The sequence below is a fragment of the Leuresthes tenuis genome, unplaced genomic scaffold (assembly GCF_036924035.1).
Source record: "Leuresthes tenuis unplaced genomic scaffold, fLeuTen1.0.hap1 SCAF_7, whole genome shotgun sequence".
Classification (NCBI taxonomy): domain Eukaryota; kingdom Metazoa; phylum Chordata; class Actinopteri; order Atheriniformes; family Atherinopsidae; genus Leuresthes; species Leuresthes tenuis.
Genome location: NW_027325361.1, coordinates 19397624 through 19423633, shown reverse-complemented (window position 1 = coordinate 19423633; position 26010 = coordinate 19397624). Strand labels below are relative to the sequence as shown.

Sequence of the window (26010 nt, the reverse complement as noted above, 5' to 3'; positions counted from 1 at the left end):
CAAGGTTTAATTGTAGTTTTCTAGAGCCTGACCTTTTTTTGTTTTTTTATTTCATGTTTTCTGTCTTAAAACCCTGCGCAGGCTTTTGAGAATAGTCTTGATTATTCAGGTTAGTTCCACTTAGCTCCAATTGGGCCACAATGGCTCATTTTAGCTTCTGTCTGCTCGTTGTAGCCTAGAAGTAGTTCCTATTTGCTTCAGTTACCTCCTGGTAATATTCATATCATAATTATTATCTTATTGTATCTTTAGCCTTAGAGGGCTTTAAATTACCAATGATTCTATCATAGTTAAATGTCTCTGTATTCATGTTGTGTTCAGTTAGCATACAACATGCTTGTACTGACTATATGTTTTAGACTTCATTCTGTGTCAGTTCTACTTTTTTTTTTCTCTTGTGTCTATTTGTCACTGTCAAGCACAAAGGCATCCTCCTCTCCCTCTTTTTGAAATTTTCCCTGTTTTCTTTGGATGATATTAAAAGCCATTTGTCTTTTGTTGTCATCCACCTCTTTGTCCAGCTTGCTTTTGCTCAGCATCTTATTACTCTGGAGGTCTGTTTACCTCTAATTCATGAAATCAATCTAATTTTTGTATCACCTACACATGCTTCCCCCTCTAACCTTGAGCTTAAACTATAATTTGATTTATAGTCCTATATTTTCAACAGATGTATTCTCAGTTGAATTTTGAAATTTCCCACTTCTGTCAAACACATCTCATATGATATCACATCTGTTTGATCTATTTCTTCTTTGTATCCAATCTGTACATTTGTTGTCTTGGTTTTCTTGCTAACCAGGAGCAGCAGAGAAGAGCTCTAAACATGGTGCTGAGGACCGAACCCAGAACATCATCATGGTCCTTAAGGACCGTATGAAGATCCGCGAGAGGAACAAGCCCGAGATCTTTGAGCTCATTCAGGAAGTGTTCACTGTCCTCAAGTCCACCCATGTCACCCACATGAAGCAGATCAAACAGAGTGTGCTCGATGGAACCTCAAAATGGTCGGCCAAGATCAGCATCACAGGTGGGAGGAGAGTCACTTTTGTCTCCGTACAGTAGCTTTGAAGGGAGCTGGCTAGCATGTTGAGTATCAACATCAGAGGTTATTGCATGGTCTATAAAATGAGACAAACAATCATCTGAACGCAAGTAACACGAGTGGCGTTTATAGAGCAGTAGAGCGAAAAGTCAGATGAGTTGCATCTGTTTGTATCCACCGCCACAGTGCTTGACCAGCTTGGCTTATTTTGCTCCATCTTTCCAGTGTTGTGTGCTCAGGGTCTACAAGCCAAGGATAAAACTGGTTCCAGTGATCCTTATGTGACTGTCCAGGTGGGAAAAACAAAAAAGCGGACCAAGACCATCTACGGTAACCTCAACCCAGTCTGGGAGGAAACATTTAATTTGTGAGTCACATTTTTCTGGAGAAAAAAAAAGTAAAATGTGTAAAAGTCTGTGAAAATTTCTTGAATTTAATTTAATGATGGGAATGGGAAAATAGGAATTTTTAGTTTTTTAGACATTTTGAATAACTCATTGAGTAGAATTATTGCTGTGGGCAGGAAGATAATTTTCTTTGATGGCTGTAGAAGCCTTTGGCTGAACACGCTTTGCTGTTTGATGATTATATAATGTAGATGGTATTCAGCTTTTGAGACATTCTTCTTTGCACAATCAGCTCCAGGGGCTCCAGAGCAGTCCCCAGCACAGCGCCAGCCTACTTCATTATTTATCTATTTATTTTTTCTTGTCAGTCAAAGTCGATAAAGTTTTTGGTCTACAGTATTACAAAACTGTAAAAAAGCAGAACATCCATTTGTTCGAAAACCAAATAAAGATATTTTTGTCAAATAAGTGCATTAACTTATAAATCAGTTGATTTTCTGTCAACTGTTGCAGCAAACTGAGTTAGTGTTTGTCGGCAACACCAGCTTTTGTGATTATATATTCCATAACTTGATTAAGTTAACGTCTTTGGAGTTGTGTATGGCATGTAGGGTTTTTGTGTGTGTGTGTGTGTGTGTGTACTGAAAGCGCTGTGCATACTGTGAGCATAATCAATTTGCTTAGCTTATCTAATTGCAAGTATAACTGTCTGTGTTTGGTTACCGTGACTCACTTTCTCATTCCGTCTACTCAGTGAATGTCACAACTCCTCAGACCGCATTAAGGTGCGAGTGTGGGATGAAGACGATGACATTAAGTCTCGCGTGAAACAAAAGTTCAAGCGAGAGTCCGATGACTTTCTCGGGCAAACCATCATTGAGGTCCGCACTCTGAGTGGAGAAATGGACGTCTGGTACAATCTGGGTCAGTTGACCTTTTATTCCACATTGGTCACAGTGTAATATTCCCACAGCTCCTCATTGCCTTGATCAATTAATCCCATCATACAGTTAACGTTTGTGATGAAAATGATTTCCATGGCTAGCTTAGTGACCATGTTGCCATGTGTTTTGTGCTTTCCACAGACAAACGTACGGACAAGTCAGCTGTGTCTGGGGCTATCCGCATGCACATTAGCGTAGAGATCAAAGGAGAGGAGACGGTCGCCCCGTATCATGTTCAGTACACCTGTCTGCATGAGGTAATCTCAGTTTTTCTGTACGTATCTTTTCATTTTGAAAAGTCTATACTTGAATATGGCTTTGAGGTAATACAGAAGCATCACTCTTATCTCAATCTTCTCTTTTAAGGCTTTCAAAATAAGGCCTTAGTTGCGCAAGATGTAAAAATTCAAACTACAAAGTAATTCACAGCCTGGCAGACTATGACACAATGACAATTCTGATGGCGATTTTCATTCTGAAAGAGACTTTTGAAGGGGTTTCAATGCTAATATTTTTGTCTGCAACTTTTGTCTCCAACGTAAAGAGACAATCTGCAGTATAACAGTACAACAATGACTTTATTCTCGCTGCATACTAGTATGAACAGCAATGAGCAGCTTTGAGGCTCTTTGAGGCTTTGCGGTCTGTTACATGTCACACTCAGAGCTTTTCAACCACAAGGGGACCAGTTTGGTTCTGCTTTGCCACACCAGTTCAGCATATAGCTTGCTTTCCCCTCAGATGTCAAAAGTAGAAGCTAAAAGTTTGGTTAGTCTTCAGATGAATTAGCAACACACTTCCTTGCTGTTTTACTTGTATGTTTTAACAGGTTTAGTAGACGCCTACTCCTCATGTCAGTACCATTGTTTTCATTCAAATCCAACTGGCATCTGATTCTCATGGGGGAACAATATTTCATGTTCTCACCCAACAAATTTTTTTGGTCAAAATGCGCAGAGCTGGTGTATCAATGAGAACCAAAGATGTTCCCTGATGGTGAGAAAAGCCTTACCAGAACCCCTCTTTTCCTTCCCCTCAGTGCATGTGTGTGTATTTCTTTGCTTAGTTTACCAAATGAGCCATGGTAAACAGGCTGATTTACCTCACAGTTGGTTACTTCCGTAATTGATCCATTCCAAGTTAATACTCTGTGAAGTTTGCTTTACTCTACAAAGATAAGTACCACTACCAACAGCAAAGACATCAGACACATTTCTGCTCTGGGTCAGTGCAGAAAACTGCTGATTGATTGTAGACCAGTCACAGATTTGTATGGAGTCATTACCTCGGCTCATTACTCCACAGAGCATATTAGCTGAACCTTAACTGACAAATGCCCACTTTTATTGCTCCACATAAGTGCCCATAACCCCGCTCATAGTGTTTTATAGTGATGTAATGTTTTATGGTCGAGACAATGTCTTGTGCTGGTCCCGTAACGTAGTTTTATGTCTTTTCATGTAGCGCAGCCAACAGACTCTATGGACTGAGAGTTTATAATGAGCTCTTTGTGCAATTTTAGTTTTTTGGGATTTTTCAAAATGTGATTACAACTGAAGACGATACAAAAAAATGTAATCTTAAACCTTTATTCTATATTTTTGTCTTTTATGTTTATTTTTCTTTTGATTTCTCTGCATTTCTTCTCTCCCTCCCGCCTTCCCCTCTCTCATCTCTCGTTTGTTTTCTCTGCTATAGAACCTCTTCCATTATGTGACCGATATCCAGAATAATGGTGTGGTCAAGATCCCCGATGCTAAAGGGGATGATGCATGGAAAGTCTACTTTGAGGAGACTCCCCAGGAGATAGTAGATGAGTTTGCCATGCGCTATGGAGTGGAGTCCATCTACCAGGCCATGACGTATGTTACATCTAAAAAAAGAAAAAAAACTCCCACCGTTGTGTCGCTGTTTTTGGACAGTACCCAGCGTGCTTGAGTTTAGTGCTAGTTGCTTTCATTTACTAATATCCATATTTTACTTACATGTTTGTCCCTCATTTGCAGCCACTTTGCCTGCTTGTCATCTAAGTACATGTGCCCGGGAGTGCCCGCTGTGATGAGCACCCTGCTGGCCAACATCAATGCCTACTACGCACACACCACCCAGGCAACCAACAATGTATCCGCATCTGACCGCTTTGCTGCTTCGAATTTTGGGGTGAGGCACTGTCGATACATTTAAGAGAGTCACTACATTCATTCAACAGATCTATAATGAACAGGTTTAGTCATTAAATGTGTTTTCTTCTTGTCTTGTTGCTAAATAACCTGAACTTTGATATCAATCAATGGAGATTGTCTGTTATTTTTGAATAACGGACTCAATGATGTATCGTTGTGACCCACAGAAAGAGCGATTCGTGAAACTTTTAGATCAGCTGCACAACTCTCTGAGGATCGACCTGTCCATGTACCGAGTAAGATTGCTTTTCATCTCACTGTGCACACTCACATTAACCTCTCTATTGTATTCAGTAAAATCAGATTTTTATTAGTTTTTGTTCTTATAGATCTCCCTTTGTGAGAAACACTATAAACAAAAGAGGTTGACATGTTATTTAGAATTTGCAGCTTCTCTGAAACATACACAGACGCACTCAAGAAACTCTGCACACCCACACAGTAAGACAAGATAGTGAAGATTGTCTGACCATGCTGGATCTTGTCCATGGACACACGGGACAAGGGTGGATGTAAAGCCATGTGTCATGGCTCACTGTAGTTAATATTTTTCTTTCATCTCACCGCAGAACAACTTCCCAGCCAGCAGTCCTGAGAGGCTGCAGGACCTCAAGTCCACGGTAGACCTCCTGACCAGTATTACCTTCTTCAGAATGAAGGTACAGTCTCTTCCACCGTCCTCATCTGTCAGTTTGTTTTTCGAGCTTTCCTCTGCATATAATCGACTACACCAACCACTCAGACTGACATTTAGTGCCCCGTGTTCCACGTGCGAGATATCGAACGTGATTATTTTCTGTGTTTTGTCTCCTTTTATTTGTGCTTTTAGGTCCAAGAACTCCAGTCTCCACCGAGAGCCAGTCAGGTAGTGAAGGACTGCGTTAAAGCCTGCCTCAACTCCACCTATGAGTACATCTTTAATAACTGTCATGAGCTCTACAGTCGCGAGTACCAAACAGACCCGGTAAGATGCAGCAGCACAGGACTGAATGTGTGTTTAGATGTGTGTCCGTGCGCATCTCTGTTTTTGTCCTTGCCAAAACATAAAAGTAGATGGAAAGCATTAAAATGATGTATGTACTGTATGTAGAGGCAAGCACTAAAGCCTGTTTTTTTTTTTTTACAGAAAAAGACTGGCACAGTAACAAGTGATAGACAGATATATTAAAATAAAGCCATTGCAAACACGTTTTTAACATTTAGAGGAAGATTTTTCAGGATGATAACTAGAAAGTTACGTGTCAGTCTGCTGTTTTACAATAAATTTGTGAACATTTTCTTTAGTTCCACTTTGGTGTAGTCTCTCTGACTCACTGATTTATGAGTTTTATAAGTTGACCAGGAGGTTTAGCCTCAACCCAAAGAACAGAAAGATTAGTCCTCGTTAGTAGAGTATCTTCTTAGGCATGTATACGAATGCTTGTGTGGGTTGAGTTCTCATCATCTTTGTAGTCTGGGAAGGTCAGGCTCTGCCATCCATCATTCCTGCAATGAATTTCAGCAGAGTTCTCTTAAACTTGCTTGAAGCCCTCATTAAAGCACCAACCACTTCAGACTCCCCTGCGAATTTCAAACAATATTTTTTCCCTTTGAGTAAGACATTTCATCCCGAGGGACGTGGCAATATTTATCTGAGGTGTCTGCAAGATCATTCTTCACTCTTCAATCCCTGCAGCTTTTTTTGTCGAACAGCAAATTTTCAACTCATTCAAAGAAGTCATTCTGGGCCAGTTTAAAGCTGTTCATGTTCAGTAGTTTTTTAATTAACAACATTTCTCATTGAATTATTTGATTCATTGATTATCTCTTTCAGTACTGGAGGTTGTTGTTGTTGTTTCAGAACAGAACCATAATGGAGAATCTGGACTCCAAAAGGTCAAATTAGCTAAAGTAACTTCAATAAAACCATACAGAGACTTAAAAAAGGCTGACACAGAAGGCCAACAAACACATAAAAGGCTCTCAGACATGTGGTTCAGTGGAATTGTCAAAAAAGGAACTCCAATGCCTTTTCTTAAACATTTTTCCTTAACTTTGGTGGAATATATCATGACATTAAAGAAGCTGGTAGAGAAAATACAAACAAGCACTCCGCAACAAGAATTCCCACTTTTAATAAGTAGGTAATTGGTCTGCAGTAGAGAAAATACAGCTGAATATTTCCTAGGTAAAGCATATTAGGTACCTCACCAAATACCGCTATATTGCATTGTGTCTTGAAGAGAAACCTCTCAATGACGTAAAGGTTTGAACTCTGTGGTTTGAACTCTGTGGTGTTTCACGCTCCCTGAACCACTCTTTCATAAGTTTAGCCTGATGAATCACGGTGTCGTCATCTTCCAGCCTGTTCCATGAGGGAAAAAGAAGTCTGTTGATGGGAAAACTAATTTTCCTGAATGATTGTTCAAGATATCCTTCAGACCATACTTCTAAATTTGGTTGGTAATCGACTTATGCCCTAATTGACCTATGCTCAATTTTTCATGTACATCCAAAACCTTAGCATCCAGAGTAATCCTGCTAGCAAACATGGAAACAACTAATTGATACAGATCTCATCTGTATCAATCTGATACTTGATCTGATACTTGATCTCACTGACAGGGGGTTCAAAATACAGGTATCTGCAAACTTTGCGGCTCAGCAGTGTTTGCAAACTTTGCTGATCTTCTCAGCATGTTTTACAGATAGGAAAGAAATGGAAAGCATGCAAATATTTCTAAAAAAAAAAGTCAAAGGAAGTATTAACCTCCACAGTGACTCTGGTTGTGTTTTTCCAGGCTAAGCAGGGTGCTGTACCTCCAGAGGAGCAGGGACCCAGCATCAAGAATCTGGACTTCTGGTCCAAACTAATCACACTTATTGTCTCTATCATCGAGGAGGACAAGAACTCTTACACTCCCTGTCTAAATCAGTATGTATCAATGTTTTCTTTATATCCTAAAACCTTTCAAATTTGACTAAAGGTCCTGTTTATGACACTTTCAGGTCATGCAATTTTTCACTATTTCTGTTAGTACCTCTAAAACCACACGCTCAGGCTTTCATCCACTTGCTCTGTTTCATATACATTCTCCTTATCCATCAAGATTTCCCCAGGAGCTCAATGTGGGAAAAATCAGTGCTGAAGTGATGTGGAACCTGTTTGCTCAGGATATGAAGTACGCTATGGAAGGTGAGTGTAAATCAGTCTTCTGAACTAAGTGGGCTTGTTATACGGGTGTTCATGTTGACAAATATATTGTCATTTAAGAACTGCATGCACTTATAACCATGAAAAGTTTTTAAAAAAACACTGTATAATGCAGTCTGTTTAGTTTGATTTCTAAGGTGTTATTTTTAAGTACTCACTGTATGTAAGGAGCATAGGTGTAGTGTTCACTACGCATTCGTGGGGCTTCCTATGAGTTAATCTATGCTGATATAGTCAGTAAAAAACCTGTTTGACTCTACTGAATAAAATGTGCCATAGATCATGCAAAGGTCCACAGTTAGTCTCATGTTATCCCATGTACACAATCACACACAACTTACATTAGACATATTTTCATCTAAAGTAGTTGAAAAAATTGTTATAAGTTATCATTGTTTTAAAGACTTCGTAAGAATATCAGTCGTTGCCACGGTTGCTCTCCTCTGTGTGCAAATGTGACCGTGAACTTAAAAAAGATCCGCTTTTCTCAGCGGGTCTGTGTGTGTCAGAAAACGGTTCGCTGCATCTTTGTACAACACACATCACATCTGTGGTAACCACAGAAGGAGAGGTCAAACCCAAGCTCCTCATGGATTTATGTGCTCGATCTTCTGCTCTTTTTTTTTTTTTAAGAACATGAAAAAAACCGCTTGTGCAAGAGTGCAGATTACATGAACCTGCATTTCAAGGTGAAGTGGCTGTACAACGAATATTGCAAAGACCTGCCCTTCTTCAAGAGCAGAGTGCCTGAGTATCCTGCGTGAGTAGCATCTTGTTTTGCAAAGACACACTCGCAAATCTAGAAAACAGAAAATGAAGAAGTAAAAAAAAATAATAATTTTAAAAGACCATGTTGGCATTGTGGTTTGCTGATTTATGAACTGCTGCTCTCTACAGGTGGTTTGAGCCATTTGTCATCCAGTGGCTGGACGAAAACGAAGAAGTCTCTCGCGACTTTCTGCACGGTGCTTTGGAAAGAGACAAAAAAGATGGGGTAAAAGTTTCCAGCTTTTTCCTTATCTGCCCCTCAGTGCGTTGGAAGCGCTGTTGTTGCTCAGGCAGGATTACTGTAATCCATCCTTTTGTGCCTCCTCTGTCTAACTCATGGTTGTCACCCAAAGTTTTGTCCTCCCCACTGCTCTGCCTCCCACGCACCCGCCTGCCTCCTCTTGCCTGCTTCAGTCAGTCAGTAGAAGCACACACGGCAGCAACACAGACGTAGACTGTTTTAAAAAACAACATGTGTGAGCTTAAAGAGGAAGATGGCCCTTCTACAGCAGGATGTTGTGAATTAATGGCCTTATTCTAGAGTGTTGAGTTTTGTCCTTACCTCATTACCCAGACTCCCCTGAGTTGCACCTACACACTCACCTCTTGCCAATTTGGGACCAGATGCTAACCAGCAGCCTATTACTAGGAGACAGACAGGAGCTCACACCTGTCACCAGAATCCCATCTAACAGTCTGACATGTTCTGTCTACATGGTCTTAGTTTGACAAAAAGTCATGTTTTCTTCACCTTTACTGAATCCCAGACTCTCACCTGCTACCCAAACCCATTTCCTCTCTGCTAAATTTAACCCTTTCTTCAGCTTATCCCCTATATCCCCCCTAGTTTAATGTCCCTGTACATGTTTTCTGCCCTGCAGTTCCAGGTCACATCAGAACATGCTCTTTTCTCCTGTTCGGTGGTGGACGTGTTTTCCCAGCTCAACCAGAGCTTTGAGATCATCAGGAAGTTAGAGTGTCCAGACCCGCAGATTGTTGGACACTACATGAAGCGATTTGCCAAGGTAGGTTTAATGCCGTCGTAATTAGAAGCTTGATCATCACGGCTAAAGTCAAGATACAACAAAGAGAACTCCATATGCTCCTGTTTTGCTCTTTTCTCCAGACCATCAGCAATGTCCTTCTGTCCTATGCTGATATTATCTCCAAGTGTTTTGCCAACTATGTCTCCATGGAGAAAGTGGTGAGTGGAATGGTGAACCTCTGTATGAGCCTTTCAGTCCCTTGTAATTGATTTAGCAAAACACTGTTTCAAATGTACAAAAATGGTGGTATCACAACACTTGGACGGTGCTCATTTCCTTCTGCGGGTTTCCTACAGTTCTGTCACAAACAGTAACTCCTGTTTCTCCCCATTTATGTTTAATTAATTTTGTGGGGTAGTCTCTGTTCTCAAGGCACGTTACTGTTACATGTTGAGTTCGATTTGACGTGTTCCTTGGTCAACCCGTATGTTTTCCTTTTACAACCCTCTCATTTTGTTTGTACCTGCTCCACATTTGTGGTCACAGCTGACTGGGAACGGCCAACATCTTTTGCCACACTCATGCGCATATTTAGACTTGTTCAGAAATGCAAATTCTATGATAATTCCATCATTTTCCCTCACAATTGAGTAAATCTGTATTTCTTTTGCTGTACCTGATCTGGGAAAGGAATTAAAAAAAAAATTAAAATTCTTAGAATTTTCAGGTATGTTTTACAAAGCCAGAATGTTCTATTATTGAATGAAATATTTTTTTGTCATATCTGTTTTTTTGTTTTAACAATATGACAAAACTGAATGAACATCCTCCAAGTCTGATGATTTCTTTCATTTTGTCAGTGGTTGTGTAGATAAGCAGGTCTGTCTGAAATGTTTTAAAAGATCTTTTTTCAAATGTACTGGTGTCTTCTTATTCTCAGCCCTGCATTCTGATTAACAACATCCAACAGTTGAGGGTTCAGTTGGAGAAGATGTTTGAGGCCATGGGTGGAAAAGACGTGAGTAATTCTGTATTTAATTACAAAAAGCTGTCCATATTTGTGACTAGCTTAGATCCCCAATTTTATTAACCAAGTTTCACGTTTTCTAAGTGAATACGCGCAGTGAGTCGGAGATGGAGGTGCATTCTTGCAAATAACTTTAAAACCATTTGCCCAATTTCAAACATGAGGCACTTGGATCGTGTCAAGTTCAACACTATGAAGTCAGCTGCTGCCACATTTTCCCGATTTACACAAAAATTGTCGCTCTCCAGACCAAATTTCAGAAAATCCGTGGCAGGGATTTTTGACACGGATTTCACCGAACAGGAAGTGATGCCTTGTATCAGCAACAGGTTGGTTTACCAAAGCCGAAGTTTGCACATAGACCTGGGATTGGCATTGGAATTGAGATCCCACAGAACCAGGTTTTAGCTAGCTTTAACCATAATGACTGAGCCAACAAATTCAGTTGAGAAGAATCTTAAAGTAGAACTTATGCTAGTTTATAACCAAAGCAGGTGAGTCTCACATCTGTACATATTGAATAAATGTTTCACATATTATATGGATGATGGGAAATGGCACAAAACCAGTGTAACTGCTTTGTGAATGGTCAGAATGTACAGGAGTGGCGGATTAATGGTGAGAAATCCAGACGAAGTGGAATTAACAAAGTAGCCGTGTTCGGGGCTTTACTTGGAATCCTATTTTGAGGGAGCACAAACAAAAGACATTTGATCATTAGGGGGCGCCGTAATAGGAAAAAAAATTGTTTTCTTTACCTTTTCATTTGTTTGCTTTAAAGAAGTAATTGTTGTTTCCAGTAGAAATGTGTTTGTTTTTTACAATCATCATCTAAACTGATCTAAACATCTAAATTTATTCAGAGGGACTTTTAAAACTCTTTGACTGTGCCTTGCTGAACTGCATGTTTCCTACAGCTGTACATTTTTGTACAGTATTTAAGAATTTGAGCAATCCAGATATGTTTGTGTGTGTGTTTTCATGTTTGTAATTTAGCTCTGTGTGGAAGCCAGTGATTTCCTGAAAGATCTGCAGGTCAAGCTCAACAACGTCATGGACGATTTGAGCAGGGTCTTTGCCGTCAGGTAGAAACTCACTCGCTCATAAACATACTCTGCAAACTACGTATTTGCAGTGCATGAATCCTGAAGAGATGCATCTTCTCCTGTATAGTTTCCAGCCTCATATTGAGGAGAATGTGAAGCAGATGGGAGACATCTTGGCTCAAGTGAAGGGAACGTCAAATGTAGGAAATGCCAGCAGTGTGGCCCAAGATGCCGACAATGTCCTGCAGCCAATCATGGAGTTTCTGGACAGCAAGTAAGGCAATATGGCATTTCAGTTGATTGTAAAAGATGAGCGATCCACACGCAGCAACTCTCATACTTTTGAGAGAAATTTCTACTTGATTTTACTGACGTGTGGATTCAAGCTGCTTGGAGAGTCAGAAAAGCAAAAATCTGAGTTTTTGTGCTGTTCTCACAAGCCTTTCTTGGGTATATCTCTTCGCTCTTTGTTGTATCCCCCTCCTTCTGTCAGCCTGACTTTGTTTGCTAAGATCTGTGAGAAGACGGTGCTGAAACGTGTGTTGAAGGAGCTGTGGAAGCTGGTGATGAACACCATGGAGAAGACCATTGTCCTGCCGCCACTCACAGACCAAACGGTGAGAGCACAACACAATTATTGGTGCATGAACAGAGTCTTATATACATATATATGTGTATCTATACATGTGTATTGTATGTATACAGATGCATACAATATAAACGGCCTGCTAAACACCGACACCTAGTTAGGGTTTTTAAATTGGATAAATATGCATATGCAGACATTAAACATTTGCATCACTATCCAGCAAACGTTTTCAGACTAAATGGTTCTATGAACAGCGCCACAACATAAAGCAGACAGCACACAAACCATGTAGCACACGTAAGCCTACACATGCACAAACTACCAAGGCAGCGTCAAACAAAGAGGGAGCAGGAGGTGGCAAACAGGGAAAGTGAATATAAAGGCAGACATTTTGTGTGTGTTGCAGTTAAAGTGGCTCTTGTATAAACAAGGGTCAAACCGCTTGTACTTAACATTGACATGCCATCTGATTCTCTTCTGAGCCCCTACAGTCAACATATTCAACATTGCCCCCCAGTGCCTTCATTCATTCAAGCAATCAAAGGTGAAACCCTTTAGAATAAAGCAAAAGGAAAAAAAAGGATTGCACCATATCATTCTAACATCAGTTCATGGCTGCTCTCCAGTATGTCAGACAACAATTATTTGGAGAGATTCCTGCTTTATGAGTAACTCACAACAGATTGGCAGAGATTTCCTTGCCCTGAGGATCTGGCCCACTTTCCAAAAGACTCATACATTATGGAAAGCAGCCTCTTGTTGTTTCTTTTGTTTTTTTCTTTTGTTTTTTATATACATGTTATTTATGTTTGGTTATTATCTAAAGAGCCTCATATCACTGCTAATAAAGTGAAATCTCTATTTATCATGCACAGTACTTTGCATTATTACAACTACTGGTTCGGTCCAGGAGGGCAGCCTTTCCAGAAAAGAGAAAAGAAAGAATGCAAGAGAAAACAGTAAAATGAAATAATGAACACCATGGTCATATGTTTGTCTCTGGGATAATTACTTTAATTGAAGTTGCTGTGAAATTTTGAACTATAAATTCTATTATGTAAGACCGAGATTTCGCTGCAGTAAACTAAGTTAGTTATGACTGCCTGCTCAGTTCTCTACCTGCACTCAGTCAAGGCTCCAGTCAGGTGTCAATTGGACAATGTGGTTCCAGCCCTGGGGCCCAGACTTGTGTTTTTGATTGATGTGCGGCTCTTTGCAGCTTGACTGACCCTTCTCTCTGGTTGTTGTTGTTGTTGTGATTACTATTACATCCTGCTCCCACCGCTCTCCCTCCACAGATGATTGTAAGTACAGCACTCCTGCGTGTCTGTCTGTCTGTCAGTCCACGGTGGTCGATTCTCTGCTATATGTGGCTGCCCCTGTTCTTCCCCTGTTTTGTTCCCCACATACTCCCCTTTCTCACAACCCCAGCTCTCTGATCTGTCCCATCTCTCCTCCGATTCTGTTTCTCATTGAGAAGGCAGAAGCATGGTGCATTCCTAACTCGTTCTGATAGGTCCCACACCCCCTTCAGCGATGTTCACCAACCAATGCTCCCTTTTCTGCTGTCTCTTCTTCCTCTCCTCAAACAGGAAGTGGTACTCCTCTTTTGCGTCTGGTGTTGCCTTGTTTCTTCTCATGCATTGTGTCCTGTTACTGGGACTCTGGTGGGGTGACTCTGATCTCTCGGTGGCTTGGTATCTGGTGTCCTAACCCACCTCCAATCCGTCTCTTTTGCCCCCTCTAATCCTCTTCCTACACTGTCCTCACTTTTCCTACCTGTTTGAGCTCTGTCCTGCGCTCCTACCCGTTACTGTGGGTTTGTTGCTTGCATCTGATCTATTTCAACACCACAGTCCTCTCTCAGTATACCGTGCAACACTGTACTGCACTGTATGTCTCCTCAGACCTGTCCTGTTGGTCTGTCCTGGTTTGGTTTCATGTTCTGTTGTAATGATGAGTAATCTGACTATTATACTCAGTCCTGATGCTCCGAATGTTACTTTTTATAAAAGGCTGTTTATTGGTTTGGGTTGCTGTTGGTAAAACAGCCTTTATTCAGTGTTATGTGTTAAAATATCTATACTGTCTTAAAACTGGAATATGAAACATCTTCCTTAATGTTCACCTTTTAGTTTGATTCATACTTTTCTTTACACCTTCAGGATGTAACAGCGCGATTCATTTTAGCTTTGAAGCCGTCAATATATTTATTCTGACCTGCAGTAAATTGTAACTGGTGCACCTACTACAGTAAGAATATAGTGACACATTGGAAGGTTTTTTTTCTAAAAATATGATGATCGCGATTTTGTTTTTCAGACATGATCTAAGATGTTGTTAAAATGTTTTATCAAACATCATAGCGGTGTCAGGTTTACCAAGGGGCACTTTGGACAGAAGTCATCATATAGCACTTAAAAGTGTTACAGAGTTTGAATGTTTTTGCAAACCCTTGCCAAGAAATACAGAAGTAGTTTGGCAAAGTTTTCATGTCTGTACACTAAATATGGAGCTAAATCCAGCTTTGCATAAAAACTGGAAAGGGGGGGAAGAAGCAAGCTTGCATAAGTGCATAGCTTTAAAGGTATCTGCTTGCCTACACTTTTAAAGTTTATTCTTCCGTCTTTAGTGTTCAAATAGATTTTTGTTTGTTTGTTCACAGGGGAATAATGTTGGTCTCACTGCAGCCATAAAGCTTGGTAATGCTAACGTATGCTAACAGCAAGCAAATTTTTTAATGAGCTTTAGTTACCATAGAGATAATTTACTCTAGTGCTTCCGAAAAAGTTTTAACTACTATTTAGACTTTGGGTCATGGGTTTTATATAATTCAATTAATTAATCCGTTTTTTTTTTTGTTTTTTTTTAAATTAAGTTCTATTTAAAATTTTAATGTCTAATATTCCCATTTCTCTTTTGACCTTAAATAGGATGTTAAACTATGTGCAAGCAACCTGGCTCCAATCTGACCACAGAATTTCAACACCTTTTTGTATCGTAGATTATCTATGCATCATGAAAAAGGACCTTTACCGCAGAAAAAGCAAATATGTCATCTGCATATTTGTATGCATCCTATTACTCTTGTCATCATGTCTCTATTATGCTTTGCCAGCCAGTAATTTGTCAAACATTTTTGTCTGCCTTTTGAGATGCAAAATACACATTCTGCTGGGGAGAGCAAAATTATTAATTGACTGGAAAAAGGTGACATTTCTGGCAGTGACAAGTGTCTTTTTTGCAAACATTTGGCAAAGCAACACATGCACGTTTTGTTGCACACTCTTACCTGGCCAGTGAGAGTGAGTTCAGACAGCAGGGAGTGGCCGCTGCTTCAAGTATTAACCACATGCTCTCTTTCCAGGGGAGGCTGAAGAGTGCTTCTCACAGTGATGTAAGGACTAAACCCCATTAGATCAATGTGTCTTGTCTCTCTCCTCTACGTCTTCTTTCTGTGTCTCTGTCTCTCAGTCAGACAAAGCAGTGGAAATATTGACTGTTTTTTTCCCCACTTCTGCTTTCATGCAACATTCAGTGGTACTGTTTGCATGTCATAAAAATACCTTCTCTCCTAGTTTAACTACAAGTTATACAATGACACAGATTAAAACATGCGCACACTGCAAACCAGAAGAAGTTTGACATTAGGTGAATTTGATTTGGATTTTAAATCGGCATCCCTTTTGTTTTAGGACTGGCTGTTATGAAACAGAGAGTTCCTGAGCAGCAAGTAACATCAGTCAAATCAGAAAAGCTGAGCTTAATGCAAGGCTGCAAGCCAGCGATGACTCTGGATTGGAACGCAGTTTTATTTATCCACAAAACTTTGTTTGTAGAGGCATACATTTTTAACCATTTACCTGAGTCCAGCAGTGGAGGAAAGCTGCATTACTTTTACATTACCTGAACAAGCACTGATTCCTTGGAAATGTCAGAATTATAACTAAATGTGTATACTTTTTTGTGGGACTATGAAAGCTACAGTCTATTGAAGTGGAATATAAAACTGTCTATCTTAAGTCAAAGTCTGTAAGAAAAAAAAAAAAAAAAAGATATTAAGTGCCGTCTGCAGCACTTACAGATAGATTCTCTTACCAGAGTATTGCATTAGGCTTAAACTCCAGTAAATCCCTTCACACACCTCAGTGTAACTGTATAGCTGCCGCAAGTGAATGTGTGTGTGTGCGTGCACGTGCGTATGTGTTTGTTCTTTAGTACACGACTGCATCTACTTTCCTTCCCTCGCTCCGAGCTGAGCCACTTTCCCTTCTCTTTGTACTGTTTGTGTGTATTTGTGCTGCAGAGTGTGATTTTATGGAATGAATAAAACAGAAAGTGTGATAGCAGCACTTGAAGGAAAAGTACCATGACATCTGTAAAGTGGCTTAGAGTGACTATTTATGAGTGTGTGTGTTTGTCAGAAACGTTGCTGTCCTCTGTGTGACACTAAGCCGTATAGTGCTGCCCTTTTCAGTCATGATAATAACAATTCTTTTCTTCCTGTTCTTGCCTATCTCTCTTCTTCCTCCTCTCTTTCTGTCTCTTCCAGGGCACACAGCTCATCTTTAACGCTGCCAAAGAGCTCGGTCAGCTTTCCAAGCTGAAGGTATTGTATGTTTCTACGCAGTTATGCTCTGGGTCAGGCTCCCATGTTTTAGACTGTGTGTCTAACCACTTAATGACTATTGAATAGAGACATTGGTCATTTTGCTTTGTGTCTCTGCTGCTGTAATCTTTAGGAGCACATGGTTCGTGAGGAGGCCAAGGCACTAACACCCAAGCAATGTGCTGTGATCGAGCTGGCTCTGGATACCATCAAGGCAGGGGAATGTTTTCACATCTTACATTACATTTAGAAGCACATATGATATACAGAGCAAATCGTACGAAATATAGAATACATTTATAAATCATTATGTAGAGTGAATGAAATAAGGAACGAAATACAAGTTGGAAATTTTGTCGGATCAATTTTAATTCGCTGCCATGTATTGTGCCTGCGATGGCTAACCCACTGGAATTATTTGAAAATTACTTTTCAGTTATTTATTGATAAGAGGCTCTGTAAATCAGTAAACACCAAGAAATGCCGGGGGACGTAATAACATACCTAACCAATAGTAAATAAAAGCTGCACTTTTTGGAGCCTAGACACAAAAAATGTTAGATTGGCTTGTTAAAATGATGAAAAACTCCCAACAGAATCCAATTTTCTGACAATTGACTAATTGAATAGATTAATTGATTATGTGTTGCTGCTCTAGGTTAATGTGTGAATGAAATTAACAGTGGGATTCCTGAAAAGTAAACCCAACAGTACAATAGCTTACACTGTCAGATGATTACTCTGCTTCAATCCCTTCCAGCAGTCAGATGTAGGTAAACAGCTCTTCTCTGCTTGTTTGTCTGCCTTTTTGTATTTTAGCAATACTTCCATGCTGGTGGTGTCGGTCTGAAGAAGACCTTCCTGGAGAAGAGTCCTGACCTCCAGTCGCTCCACTATGCGCTGTCCCTCTACACGCAGGCCACTGACAAACTAATTAAGACTTTTGTACAGTCACAGAACGCACAAGGTAATCTAATGATTTACTTACTCTCACACTGCTCCCTCTGACTTTCTCTTTGTTGTCTTTTCTTTCTAGTATCTTTATTTGCTTCGTGTGAGCTTAACTTCTTACGTTATTCTTTGATTTAGGTCACTGTATTTCTGTTTCTGCACTCTCAGTTCTCTGTTGATGTTAAGATTTCCCAAACGATGAGTTATATGTCCTGGATGTCTCCCGTGCTTTTTGGCACATAAAGTGTGGCAGCACAATATTTTCTACGTTTTCTCTAAAATGCAAAGTCTCCTGGTAGCCAGCCTGTGAAAACATCGAGACTAGTCTTTGCATGATCTGACAGCTACTTGCTGTGAGAAAAATAAATACCAACCCCCTCTTTTCTCTCACACTTTGATTCTGTTGCTTAGCCTTCGTTCCATCATTAAATAGCTACATAAAAGCCGTCATCTTTGTGGAGGCACTGATGCCGACACACCGTCCCTGAGCTCCGCTGGGAGGGATGCCATTTCAGTGGATGAACGTTTAAAATTTAATAAGGCAAAATGCCATGCAGGCCTTTGAAGCATTCATAAGAGCATTTTACAGCAATAGATCTGTGTGAAATTTTGCATGCTGGAAGACCACCACCGCACTCCTGCTAAAAGAAAAAGACAAAATCAACTGAGCTGAAACCACAACAGGGTAAATGTTTCTACATGTTGGTCTGTTTTTCCACTCTGTAACTCTTAAATTCAATTTAATGTCTCTCCTTTCTCCGTCCACTCCCTCCTCCTGTCCCGTCTGTGGGCCAGTGTTCGGCGGGAAGGGGGTGAGATTCACCACTAGTGAGGATGTTTACCCAGAAAAGGGTATGTGGCATTCAGGCTGTGAGGGCCTGAGACAAGCAGGACTACCAGAAAGTCTCCAGACCAAAGCTCAGCTCCCTCCACCTTCCACCCTTCAACCCCCATATGCATCCTGAACCCCTCCCACCTGCCTGCTCAAACTCATCCCAACAGACAAATGCAATCCACCAACTGAACGCACTCTTATTTTTCTCACATTCTCTCTGTCTTTTTGCACACTCAAACACACACAAATGTACAAACATGCCCATTACAACAGTAAGAACTTTATAGATTCATGCATGGGATGTACACACTGATGTCTGTATGCACAGAGCTGCACAGAATACATACGCCGAGGACAGTATGTATGAGCAGACGCTTAAGCATGAGATGCAGACATCAGACAGAAATAATGGAAATGCACTAAAGTGTGGAAGAATTCTGATGCAGCATGATGTGGCCAAGAGATGCCGGAGGGCAAAGCCAGTGTGCGTACATGGGAACAAATGAGTGACTGTGCAGAGCAATGTGACTGACGGAGACTTCCCTTAAGGTCATAGAAGCAGAAGCACTGAGTATTTTCTGTCTCCAGCGAGGACCACAGAGGAAGTCCCCTTTCTTCAGCATAACTGCCCCTCCCACTGTATTGGAAATTTTTAAAAAAAAGCGCTGATGACAAGGAGTAGAGTTATTATCAAGAGGCTGATGACTGTTTGTTCGTTTTGTCTGGGAGGGCTCCCTGCTCTTGCCTGCTGTATCATCACACACAAACATAAAAGAAACACCCACACAGCTCCCTCCCCAAAGCAGTGATGAGAGAGGGTGCTCAACTCATCCAAGCCTCACAGACTGAGCCAACCAGAAATAATCCCTCAGGTCAGGTGGTCTGATCTCTGTCATTTTTGATCAAGATAAAAAGATTTGACTGTTTCTCGCATGGGCACAGGCAGTGCTGGAGCTGGAAGCATCCACCTTAATGTTTGGGTGTCCCTTTTTAAAGCTTTGACGGTTATTTGATGCAACACAAGTTCGTAAAAAGTCGAAAGTCGTCTCAGACGGACAGCTGAGTGTGACATGGTTGACCCGCCAGTAAAGGGGTTCAAAGTGAGTCTTTCACACTCTAAGTTGTGTTGTTCTCTCGTGGAAAGAGGCCAGAAAGGAAGGGATATGGGAAGGAAAGAGACACAATGATAAATAACTACTTCTGAAATATAACCACTACTGACCACTGGATGTTGAAATTTAGATGCCCATTATTCGAGTTTGATCTTTTTTTAAAAACTTTCTATTATCAAAAATTCATCAAGAAAACTCAGCCAACCAGCGATTTTTAGTTGCTCATCTGAGCTTCTCTTTCTTGGATCATATGACAGACAGATTGGAGCATAAAGCGACAGAAGACTGATTCATTCCACCAGGATTAAAATTAATTCAAATTTGAATTTGTAATCATGACTTGTGATGTCTAGATTTCCCCAGTCCAGTTGCATCCTGCAGATTCTTTTAGGGGAAACATTTTAGCTTCAACCTTTAACGGTATATAGTGGTTACATTTTACATTTATGTAGTCTGTTGGGACTGTCGTTTAAATGTCTGTATTAGGAAAAATCGTAGTGATTTGCAAATGATTTACACGCTGAATCATTGAAAATGTTGAGAATGATGTTTTTTTTTTAGTTTTTAAAAAAAAATATATACTCATTTTAAAGCTAATGCCATCGAAGGTTGGGATAGTTTCTAAACCCTTTCAGAATGTGTTAAAACACTGTTAAAACCCAAGTCATTCAAGCTTCAGTCTTCCAGTTTGTATATGTAGGAAACAAATCTGTGTGCCTCCAGCTTTCCTGCTAGAAACAGAATGTCCTTGACTGTAACAAGGAAGCAAATAAACTCTGTTCAAACTGATTTCACATTTTTTCCACCACATCAGAGTGGATTATTAGTGCAGGATGAAGGAGCAAAGCACAGTATGAACTCGTCCGCGGTTGAAGGACTATTCAACAATGGCAGGGACAACTGTCAGACTGCAAGATTATTGGTAACTGAAATAAGTGAAAGTCGTGTGTCAATGTGGCAAGACGAGTCTGAGATTTAACATCTATTCTGGTGAAGATTTGTGCACCTCTGATTGCTGTGTTTGTTAGAGAAGAAAATGCGGCAGTTTTTCAAGTCTGAGTTTCTCTCTCATCTTCCATAGACGTCCTCCACAGAGTAGACAGGGCCAGATGGAGGACTGCTGCTCTCTTTGGTCCTGTTGGCAGCTACACCAACAATCCAATAATGCTCCCTAGAGAGATGCAGAGAGCTGCACGCCAGGAACACTCAGCCGTCTAACTCCCACAGACACCTTGTTTAGTGGGCGGCTGGTTAAAAACACAGGCACACACATGCCTCTGGTGGTCGCCACAAAGACACCGTTCATAGAGTGAAGACACTAATTAAAACATTAAAGATTAATGTCCATCTGTCACTGTATCCTTTTGCATTTCTATGTGGATAAAAACCACTTGTTCACATGCTGCACAAAACCACACATGGAAAGGATTTGTCCCCCATCTCCCTCCCAGACAAAAGCCTGATTCGAGCCATTGCGATAGGTCTTAATCATCGTCCTAAAACAGTCCCGCAGATAGAGGTTTTGAGCCAAGGACACCACAGACCTGAGGTTGTTCCCAAGTCCAGATTTGAGTCATCTAGGAAGAGGATTAACCAGTCTATTCAGTGATAAAGGCATCAGCAGTGCTGCTCTTCACCAACCGATCTGAGAGCAGACTGCCCTCCTTTGTCTTGACCCTGCCTCTTCCATGCTTGGATAAGTCTTTACCAAGAATGGATGAATCTCTTCCTGTCTGTATCCATCTGAGCATGCCCTGACCTGATCTATGTTGGGAGGGGGGGGTGTGACACACACACAGTCAGTTGAGCTACTCCAGCTTATCTCCTGTCTTCTTCTCTGCATCCTTAGACACAATGCATCTATGAGTGGGCACAAATTAACTTCCATGCTGAATTCGGCACTTTTTCTCTCAGCTGCTGAATGCGTTCAGAGGCTGCTTCTTTAAGTAAATTCCTCATCATAATGTAGGATGTGTTGCTGAATGAAACAATTTGGCTGAAACAATGTATGATAGAAATAAGTGAAACTATTCACTGAATTGTAGCTGTGGAGCTTGAGTGTCTAAAAGTAAAGCATGTTAAAAATCTATGCCCACTTATAGCAACTTTGAATGATTCTCCACTTTCAGACCACAACATGTGCACAAACAGGTCACTGTGCTGTACCTTATCTCCTCCTGGTAGATTAAAGAAAGGCCAAACCCTTTTCAATGTTCAGTGTGTGAAACTGAAATGGAATTGGTCTGTAACTTTATGTTTGTATAAAACGTGGGGGAGAAGGTAGTATCGGGAGCACAGTGGCATCTGTTAATGTTTGGTCTGTGATTAGAGCACTAATGTTCCTTGGTCTTATAGGTATTTGTATACAAGGTAGTAATGTAACCCTCAATTTCCAGGCTCCGGTGTGGATGATGCTGTGGGAGAGGTGTCCATCCATGTGGAGATTTTCACTCATCCAAACACTGGAGAGCACAAAGTCACAGTCAAAGGTAAAGGCAAAGACCATGTTATCCTCTTTCTGGAAGCTGAATCAGGAAGACTATTTGACACAGGGAGTAAGAGTTTCACCGAAAATAAAAATGGTTGCAAATCAAGTTATACTGATCGTTTCCACAGCTTCACCTCCACCATAACTGAGCAAATTTTAAAACTTCTAAATAAACATATGACCTAGCAAAAAGTTGCATGATAATTGTGTTTTCCAAGAAGCTGAATATGAGCACTGAGAGCCAGTATTGTCCTGTTCATTCACTCCTTCGTATCACTCCAGTGTCGCACATTTTCTCCACAAGTCTCTCTCTCACAATCACCCACGCCTTCCCACTCACTGTCCCTCCTCTTCCTCTCTTCTTCTTTCCCTCTCTGCCTCAGTGGTGGCTGCCAACGACCTGAGGTGGCAGACGCAGGGAATTTTCCGGCCATTTGTGGAGGTCTTTATCATTGGCCCTCACCTGAGCGACAAGAAGAGAAAGTACGCCACCAAGTCGAAAAACAACAGCTGGGCTCCCAAATACAATGAAACCTTCACCTTGTGAGTAGCTGGTGATAATGACGGGGGTTCTAGGAGGAGTGTGTGATGTGGAGATGGTTGTGTAACACCGGTTCCTCTTACTTGCTTCTGTAGCACCCTGAGCAATGAGGTGGGTCCCGAGTGCTACGAGTTGCAGGTGTGTGTGAAGGACTACTGCTTTGCCCGAGAGGACCGCACGGTGGGCATGGCCGTCCTGCAGCTGAAGGACTTGGCCTCAAAGGGCAGCGTCGCCTGCTGGCTGCCGCTGGGTAAACGCATCCACATGGATGAGACGGGCCTCACTGTCCTGCGCATCCTCTCCCAACGCAACAACGACGATGTGGCCAAGGAGTTTGTCAAGCTCAAGTCGGACCAGCGCTCTGCAGAGGAGGGCCGCAGCTAAGAGGCGAAGCAGAATTTAAAATGTCCCGTCTGAAGCTCAGACAAGGTCAGACATCATAGCCTACTGCCCTGTCCCTGCCTGGAATATCCAGTGTTGTAAAAGCACAGATAACACAACAGTCGCTACTCACCCAATGCTGTAAATACCTTTTATTTGAGTGGAGAAGACAGTGCAAAGCAAAGCATCACACACTTTTATTAAGAAAAGCAACAATGTCTATGTTGAGTTTAATCATGGAGCATATTTCTACTTCCCTCTAGTCATAGAGGAGACAACCACACATACACACACCTCATTTGACAGGTCAGGGTAATATCTTGTAGCCTTTAATATTTTGGCTTTCTCTCAAACTTTTCTCTGCCTTTTTAACTTTTTCTCCCTTCCCCTGTACTTTCAACGTCTTCTCGCCCCTTCCCTGATTTGTGACCACTAAGAGAAGGGACCGCAAGTGCCAACAGATAATCGCTGATATATGCCAAGACCAGCCCCAAGCACAACAGGACCAACTGTCCATAGACAGCAAGAACGGCTGCACAGCCTCAAACATTCCAGATATCGGGTGGGGGATCAAAGCACTATTTATTTAATAGTTTGAGATTATTTACTTCCTTCTTCTAGATTATATTTGTATTTAATAATTCTATATATCACCATATATAGAGATATATAAAATAAAAAGATATACTAAAAGATACAGGATTACTAGATGGACGTGTGGTACTTGAAAGATTGTCCTTGTCTGTCTTTCTGTCCGTCTGCCCTGTAAAACACAGCACACTGCCTGACACCCTCAATGCCTTCTGTCTTGTTGACCCTTGTAAGTTTGTTTGCGTACTACGACTGTATGAATAGATGAATCTGACGAAAACACACCTTCAAGCACTGCGGTTCATCATATCATGTATAGATATACGTGTGAGAATGAGCGCACGCGAGTGTGTTTGAGCACTATGTGTGTTTTGTAATAAGTTCTGATGTCGACCTCATGTAGCCGCCCATGTTGCCTGTTACCTGAGAGAGTAATCACAGAAAGAAGCCATCACAAACAGATCAGACTTTGGGGGATTTCTTTTTGTTTTGAAATGTTTTTTTTTTTTTTTTACTCTTGCCAAAACTTCTATCTATACATTTTGTTTGTTTGGTTTTTTTCTGTGTGAGTGAGTGAGTGTGTTTGTCACTGCAAGGATCCTAGCAGCTCTATCATGGTTGGGTCAGCAGTGCATTATGGAAGAGGAAATTAACTGCCACCTCCTCTTAAGAAAAAAAAAAAAGTAATTGCCAAATGAAACCCTGATGTATAGGTTGATTTAAAAAAAAAATAAAAAGTGTCTTGAGAAACGTTATGCAAAGCGACGTTCTCTGAGGTCAGGGGTTACAAACCCGCACAAATCTCCTGTGATCCAGCACCTGTGGTCTCTTTAAGATCCAGCTACAGGTTGCTGCGTCCCTAAATCCAGATTGGGAAGTGGAACCTCTGCTAAAGGGCTGCAGATCCAGACCGCAACAGGTCTGGCTCTGACATTTAAAAGAGGGCATGGAGTCTCATCAGTAGAGTACAGAAATGCATTAAGATTTAAAAGCACTGAGTCTTTGCTGTGCCCGTAATAACACATTTCTACTCTGATCTTCTTTTGTCTCTCAGTAATTTTTCGAAGAGCTTAAAGGAATTACTCATTGTTTAAAATCATCGAAACAGTTCAATTCAACCTACAGCCACTTTCATGTGAAACTAAGTGTTTTAGATTGACTATCTGCAATCTTGCATGTCTGTTAATGCCACTTCTGCTGAGATTGCTGCATTGTCTGTAAGGGATTTGGATTGATAGGGATTTTCCAGACTTAAAAAGAGGCGAAGTGTAAAAATAACAGGGTGATTTTTTTTTTTTTTTTTCTATTTCTCCTCCCCTTCATTTGAACAAGGTGTAAGAACTGAACTCTATGCATCTTATCTATAAATTCTATGTAGATGAGTCATTTTTGAAGCAGTCTTATAATGTTTACATGGTGGATTATTATTCTAATTATATCAGCACAAGTGTTTGTCTGATATGTGGTGAATGCTGTGTGTCTTAATGGGCCAAATATCAAATCTGTAGTGGAGTTGACGAGAGGCTGAAATGAGCTTATGCGGAGGAAATGAATCCGGAACAGGGATCGATTGTTTGTAAATAGCTCAGATACGACAGACACGTCAGACCGTGTGTAGTGAAGTTTGCTGCTCTTTTGTAGACTTGAATTTTGTGCCGAATGACTGGGCAGGTGGTTATTCCATCGGGTGGGTGCCCAATCTGGACATGTAGCTACTTACTGAAAGACATAGGAGGGCCGTGTACACATTTGAGATGAATAACAAGCCATATGTATCCACTTAATTGGTCTGATTATAAACCAAGTAAGTAATCTGCCAGTTCTCTGACTTTCACCTTGGCATCATATATCATTCTTACATTGTGCAAACAACAAATGAAAACTAATGTAAACATGTTATGTAACTCTCCGATGCGAACACGGTCTTTGATTGAGAGAGGACTTTTAATAACTTTGACAAACAGGTACATTACTGTCACAGAGCTGGAAATGCCACGAAACTCTTTATTCACTGCCGTTGACAATGATGCTTTAGCTGAGGAGGCTCATTTTGCCTGTTGGGCCATCAGTTTGTTGCATGGAACAGGAACACACTCAGAAGTTGAGGGCAAAAGTAGATGAAGCACAAAGAAAAGCACACAGGCGGACAGGCACGCATGATCCGTCCCGCTCTGTCCAGCTGACCGGGCCACGCAGCGGCGCCAGTCGTGTACTTCCAGAACCGGTGCATGATAGGAACAACGAAAACATAAAAAGAAAAAATGTTTTGTGCCAGCACGGATACTTATTTGATGTTAACTGCCAATTGTTGTCTCCTTTATTTTGATATTTTTTTCATTATTTTCTATTTTTCAACTGTTTGTGAATATATAAA

The 26010-nt window shown here is 40.9% G+C and overlaps 1 protein-coding gene across 1 annotated transcript in view; it reads left to right on the top strand.

Moving 5' to 3' along the window:
• unc13a (unc-13 homolog A (C. elegans)) overlaps positions 1–26010 on the top strand; it is a 49588-nt gene extending 23578 nt beyond the window's left edge. Inside the window, exons 16-41 of the mRNA XM_072389745.1 lie at positions 803–1030; positions 1271–1412; positions 2147–2316; positions 2478–2593; positions 4035–4198; positions 4343–4496; positions 4687–4755; positions 5089–5178; positions 5349–5483; positions 7300–7433; positions 7609–7694; positions 8346–8472; positions 8610–8706; positions 9362–9505; positions 9607–9684; positions 10407–10484; positions 11490–11578; positions 11667–11813; positions 12033–12156; positions 15496–15525; positions 16681–16737; positions 16871–16951; positions 17557–17704; positions 22032–22124; positions 22507–22666; positions 22760–26010. Coding sequence (XP_072245846.1) covers positions 803–1030; positions 1271–1412; positions 2147–2316; positions 2478–2593; positions 4035–4198; positions 4343–4496; positions 4687–4755; positions 5089–5178; positions 5349–5483; positions 7300–7433; positions 7609–7694; positions 8346–8472; positions 8610–8706; positions 9362–9505; positions 9607–9684; positions 10407–10484; positions 11490–11578; positions 11667–11813; positions 12033–12156; positions 15496–15525; positions 16681–16737; positions 16871–16951; positions 17557–17704; positions 22032–22124; positions 22507–22666; positions 22760–23048 — 3230 coding nt within the window. The 3' untranslated portion in view covers positions 23049–26010. The remainder of the gene's footprint in view (positions 1–802; positions 1031–1270; positions 1413–2146; positions 2317–2477; positions 2594–4034; positions 4199–4342; positions 4497–4686; positions 4756–5088; positions 5179–5348; positions 5484–7299; positions 7434–7608; positions 7695–8345; positions 8473–8609; positions 8707–9361; positions 9506–9606; positions 9685–10406; positions 10485–11489; positions 11579–11666; positions 11814–12032; positions 12157–15495; positions 15526–16680; positions 16738–16870; positions 16952–17556; positions 17705–22031; positions 22125–22506; positions 22667–22759) is intronic.